Below are 5,541 nucleotides of genomic sequence, written 5' to 3'. Positions count from 1 at the left end.
CGCAACCTTTTGACATGAATCCTACACAGTTTTATAAATGAGGCCCCAGACCTTTATATTATCTGCAGGTGTAATAACTAAACTAGTCCATCGCAATTTTCGGTTGTAACGGAAAATCTTGGTTGTAAATCTTGGCTTTCAGCGTGTATGATCGCTGGTTCGATCCCACCTTGATATTCTTCATTAAAGTTTCACATGTAGCCTGCACAGTTTCTCTTTTTGTTAGGGACAACAAAATGTTTGATTCAAGCTGTGACAGGATATAGCCTTGCATCCCCCCCCCCCCCCCCAAACATATAGCTTAGCTTTTAAGCCTACCAGACACCGTATCAGAAAAACGTCATATGCATTTTAACATGTTGGACAGAGGTAATTGCAGTATAAGCAAATCTTTGAAGTAGTCCTATATCTTTCTCAATGGCCTACGACATGCTGTAGATCATAAATTGTCAGAATGCAACTCATTCATTGTTCAGGAAAAAAGCGACCTCGCAATTTGTTCATATTATAAATTTTAACCTGCATTTAACAAAGGAAGACCAAGCGATTAATTCCCTTTTCCAGCAGTGCTATGGGATACATAATGCACAAATCATATCAGTACAAAATACAGAGAACGAAGAATCAATCACACAATGACAAGATAGTTAAGTCGACAAACAGAAAGAAACTGCATACATTAAGAGAAACAAGTGTGTATCAGGCAAGACCTCGTTTAAAATAATTATCGAACCCTCCACATCATCTAGTTTTGAGGTGTCCTGTACACCGTAAGGGTAATTTGTTAATTGACAATGTGTGTTAAGACAAAATCACGTGATTAAAAATAACCTCTCTCTCCCAGCAGACAGACAGTCGTTGATCTTAATGTCTCTGCTTATCCTAGAAGGGGATAGCTAGCACATTCCGGTCTTACAGCAAGGTCAACATGGGGTAATCAGAAGACAAAATACTGAAATGTTAGTGGCCGGCTTCATGTCTTTTTGTTTTGGTAAAGCCCCGCTTCTGGGTCAGAGTACTGAAAAGTGTATATAAGTTTTACTATGTCTGATTCAAATCATAGAGCCGGTAAGCTCTTACTTTGTTATTTCTTTGCAAATAAATACGAAAGTTAAACTCAAGTATCGCTATTGTTGTTTTACTGTAGATCCGTTTCATCAGAAGATGCTCATCAAATGTGCTTTGACCAAAACGGAGATAGCAGTTAGCTTGCATGTGCATCTGCCACAATGTAAACCGGTCGGGACTTCACAGTAAGAAGAGATTTGCGGAACAAGTGACGAGAACTGATACGGACCAGGTCTAGTTTGGTTGTAGCCTATCGAGATAGCAAAGTAGGCTATGCCTTTGAATTACGTGAATGGTAAAAAAGTGACAACATTGTGGGTAGTCAATGGATTTATTTAAACAACCAAAATGTCAGCAATTGTAGGTAAAAAATTTTTTTTTTTAAATCCAGCAGTTCATACATGTCAAACAAATATAGTCTCCCTCCACTCGAGGCCTCCCTATACACTCCAAATGGTACACCCACAGTGCTCACTGGTGCACTTGATCTGGGGAAAAAAATAAAATACAATAGATTTAGCAAATTTACAATGTAGCCCATTGATAGCGTGAATGCAGGTAGAGATTACAGGCATGACAGACGCATCATTCTGGACATACAAGTTAGTGTAGAAATAAATAAACTAACCCATTCATCTAACTGAGCATTGCGATCACATTTGCTGGTCAAGTCCTCTAAGGAAATGTGTGAAAATGGGAAAATACCGTTTTAGTGAGCATACTTATACCTTTTGTAGCTCAGCAGAGTGGATGCAATTTCCCTGTGGATGGTCTTCATCCCTGTGTCAACTTTAAATTCTGTGCCCATTAAGAGGCATTCTGCAAACCACAAATGGGTTCAGTTAGTATGTATTTACAGTGGTTCACATTTGCAACTCACCTGTACTTACTTTACAGACAAAGGCTCCACGTGAGTTATAATCTCTCTGTTGGGGATGGGGAAGAGTTCCACATGTCCAGTGTGACACATTCAATGTCTTTCTGATGAGTGCCCTGGACAAATCCAGTGGTCAGATTGACCCCCCACAATTAAAGTCAGTTGTTTTATTCCTATTGATCTTACCTCATCACATTTTAGCATTTCTCAATAGCCTCAGGCAGAGCTCCTAAGGGTCCAGATAGTGTCCTCCTCTCCTGTGGATACATTGACTGCCTAGACCAGGGGTCCCCAAACTTTTTCCAGTGAGGGCCACATAACTTTTCCCTTCTCTGATGGGGGGCCAGGGTCAGTTTCTAACAGAAAAAGTGTGACAATCGCAGGGGTCCCTAAATGTAATCATTTATTGTTTTCCAGAAAACATGCTGACACTCCAGCGCACCACACATATCCAAATATTAATAACCCTTTCTGAGATCAAATAACCCTCTCTGGGTTCTTCACAGAATAAAATAACGCAGAAAATATATAGGCTAATAACACTATTTATGAAATCAATAAAAATCAAATAACCCTCTCTGGGTTCTTCACAGAAAGAAAGTTATGCTGTGCCGTGCACAATCCTAGGTAAAAGTTCAACTTCACTTGTCAGAGCAGAATCTCAAATGTCTCTCAAAGTTCTTGTGTTCTTTCCTTATAATCCAGTTTTGTAGGTTCCATAGGCTAGCCCAGTAGACACCACTGTAGGCTCTCTCTCATCAACTTCCCTCTGAAAACCACAAAGCAAGCAGGCTAAGAAACCGAACTAAGTGATACAGCACCTACACAGCACAATACATTTCAATACCAGTATGGTTGTGGAGATGGATTTTATCCCAATAGATTTTATTATGATTATATTTGTTCATACTCAGAATGACTAATTTAAGTCAGAAAAGTGAGCTTACCTATGTATGTATGTACTGTATGTTCATCAGTGTGAATAGTGGGCCTGCATCTGGCTGGTGAGAAGTTGAATGTCCGGTTCCATTCTAGTCACAGCCAGTCTCAAACACTGATGCAAATGTTCATCTGTCAATCTTGATCTCGTTGGAGTTTTCAGGAGTTTCATGCGTGAAAAGGTTTGCTCGCAGATATACGTGCTGCCAAAAAGTGTGGACATCTTCATTGCGTGTTTTTTTATGTTAGGGTAGGTGTCATTTGGGAGGGCGGCATAGAAGTCAATGAGACTGTTGGGCTTGAATGCGTCTTTCAGAACATCACAGTTCTGTAACTCGGCCAGCTCAAACTGATAAGAAGGCTGGGCTTCATCGATGTCGGCAACAAAAGGGTTCTGAAAAAGACGGATTTCTTTTGCATGAACATGTAGTTCACGGAATCGTACACCGAACTCCGCCTTCAGCATTTCCAGTGCTTCCACACACTTTTCACCTGGGAACGCGACAGCTGGCTTCTCTGCAGAAAAGCTTTGGGTAGCAGGGAGATGGGTGAAGTTGTGCTTTTTCACTTGTTCCAAAACCAGCGCTAGTTTCACCTCAAATGCTTTTATGTGGGAATACATGTCGCAAATGAGTTTCCCCTTCCCTTGTAGCTGCAAGTTAAGGCCGTTCAGCATTTCTGTCACGTCTGTTAAAAATGCGAGGTGCCATTTCCATGCTGGGTCGATCAGCTCTGGGACCGTTTTGCCTTTTGACTGAAGAAATGCGTTAATTTCAGGTAGCAGCTCGTAAAAACGCCTCAAAACTTTGCCGCGGCTCAACCATCGGATCTCTGTGTAGTACAGCACATCTCCGTACGCAGATTCCAGTTCAGACAGGAATTGTTGGAACTGCCTGTGTTTAAGTCCATTTGCTCTGATGAAGATTATGCACGATACCACAACCTTCATGACAGAATCCCACTTCAACACTTTGCAGCACAGCGCTTGCTGGTGAATTAGGCAGTGTACTTGTAGCGGGGCGGTGAGACCCCGTTCTTCCATCTCCCGGTTCATGCGTCCTATTAAACCCCGAGACGCGCCCACCATACTAGGGGCCCCGTCAGTCGTGATGCTGGCAAGCTTTGCCCAGTCCAGATCCAACTGTTGCATGGTTTGACATACTTTGTCGAAAATATCCCCCCCAGTCGTAGTGCCTTTCAGGCTTTGTAGGGCTGCCAGCTCCTCGCACATCTCAAAGTTTGCGGTAACTCCACGAATAAAAATAAGAAGCTCCGCGGTGTCCTGCACGTCCGTGCTCTCATCCAGTGCTAATGAAAAAAAGTCAAAATCTTTAGTCTTCTGCTGCAGCTGGGCATACACATTACCCCCAATTTCTTCAACGCGTCTGGTAATTGTACTTGCCGACAGACTCACGGCATTAAAGACATCTTTCTTCTCGGGACAGACCTCCTCCACGACAACATTCAAACATTTCTTGACAAACTCTCCTTCAGTGAAAGGTTTACCGCAGCTTGCTATCAGCTGAGCAACACGGAAGCTGGCCCGAACTGATGCTTGGTTCAGCTGAGTTTGCCGTACAAATGTAGTCTGCTGAGCTAACAGTCCAGTTTTTAGCTTTGAGATTTTTTCTGCTCGCATTTGGCCTTGCAAGCTAGCATACTTGTCTTTGTGACGGGATTCATAATGTCGGCGCAGGTTGTATTCTTTGAATACCGCCACCGTCTCTTGACGGACGAGACAAACAGCCTTTTCTTTGAATTGAACAAAAAAATAATTGTGTGTCCACTGCGGGTTAAATACCCTGCATTCTGAATCAATTTTTCTCTTACCCAACCTTTTTGCCATTATTCCGTTCTGGGGGGTCACGTTCACGTTCTATGACTGGGGTATGGGTGGCCATAATGGTAAAAACGTGCTGGGGCAAAGTGAGGTCGTAGTAGCATTTTTTTCCGTCTCTGGTATTGTTCAGGGGGCCGGGTCAAATGTGGAGGCGGGCCGTGTGCGGCCCGCGGGCCGTAGTTTGGGGACCCCTGGCCTAGACCAACGTTTCTCAACCCAGGTGCCGCGGCACCCTGGGGTGCCGTCTGGCTTTGTCAGGGGTGCCGTCAAAAAATTCTAGAAAATACATATAACATTATATAAAATTATATATCCTGACGTTTAAATAAATAAAATGAATTGAAATGCACCCATACGATAGTGAGCCTAAACTAATGCTCTGCCTCATGTCAAAATTGGTCTCACGTGCCCTGCAATAGGCCTATCACAATATCAACACTCTGGTCAACGTAACCAACGAGACTGCGTAATTAGCCTACATTGTTTTTTTTCTTTCTCATTACCGCGTAAAATATAAACGAGCTAGTAGTGAAAAAGTTAGCAATGGAACGGTTTTTGAAAAGAAAGGCTCCAGCTCCAGAAGCAGACGTTGACTCTGAATCTGAATCGACTTCATCATCCAGTGTTAACTCTGCAGCAAAGGTAGATGCCAGCAGCAGCAAGACAAAAAAAAGACAGTATGACGACAATTAATCTAGTGGGGATCCGTCGTGCCCTCTCCCTTTGCGCTTAGTGTGTGGCATGAGACTGTCAAACCAAGCGATGGTTCTGAGCAAACTTCTGAGGCCCCTGACAACAAACCATCCTTCTCTAGCCA

General features: G+C 43.0%; 1 protein-coding gene across 1 annotated transcript; it reads right to left on the bottom strand.

Annotated features, from left to right (window-relative positions):
* Positions 1-2,918: 2,918 nt before the first annotated feature.
* Positions 2,919-4,730, bottom strand: LOC133126592 (general transcription factor II-I repeat domain-containing protein 2-like). The gene has a single exon (XM_061238937.1). The coding sequence runs from the start codon at positions 4,728-4,730 to the stop codon at positions 2,919-2,921; it is 1,812 nt and encodes a 603-aa protein (XP_061094921.1).
* Between the last annotated feature and the right edge of the window lie 811 nt (positions 4,731-5,541).

This window comes from Conger conger, chromosome 4 (genome assembly GCF_963514075.1).
Source record: "Conger conger chromosome 4, fConCon1.1, whole genome shotgun sequence".
Classification (NCBI taxonomy): domain Eukaryota; kingdom Metazoa; phylum Chordata; class Actinopteri; order Anguilliformes; family Congridae; genus Conger; species Conger conger.
The sequence above is the reverse complement of the archived record's forward strand: the minus strand, read 5'-3'. Positions and strand labels throughout refer to the sequence as shown.

Coding starts and splice junctions, on each gene's coding strand:
- LOC133126592 (XM_061238937.1), bottom strand. CDS start 4,730: ATGGCAAAAAGGTTGGGTAAGAGAAAAATTGATTCAGAATGCAGGGTA.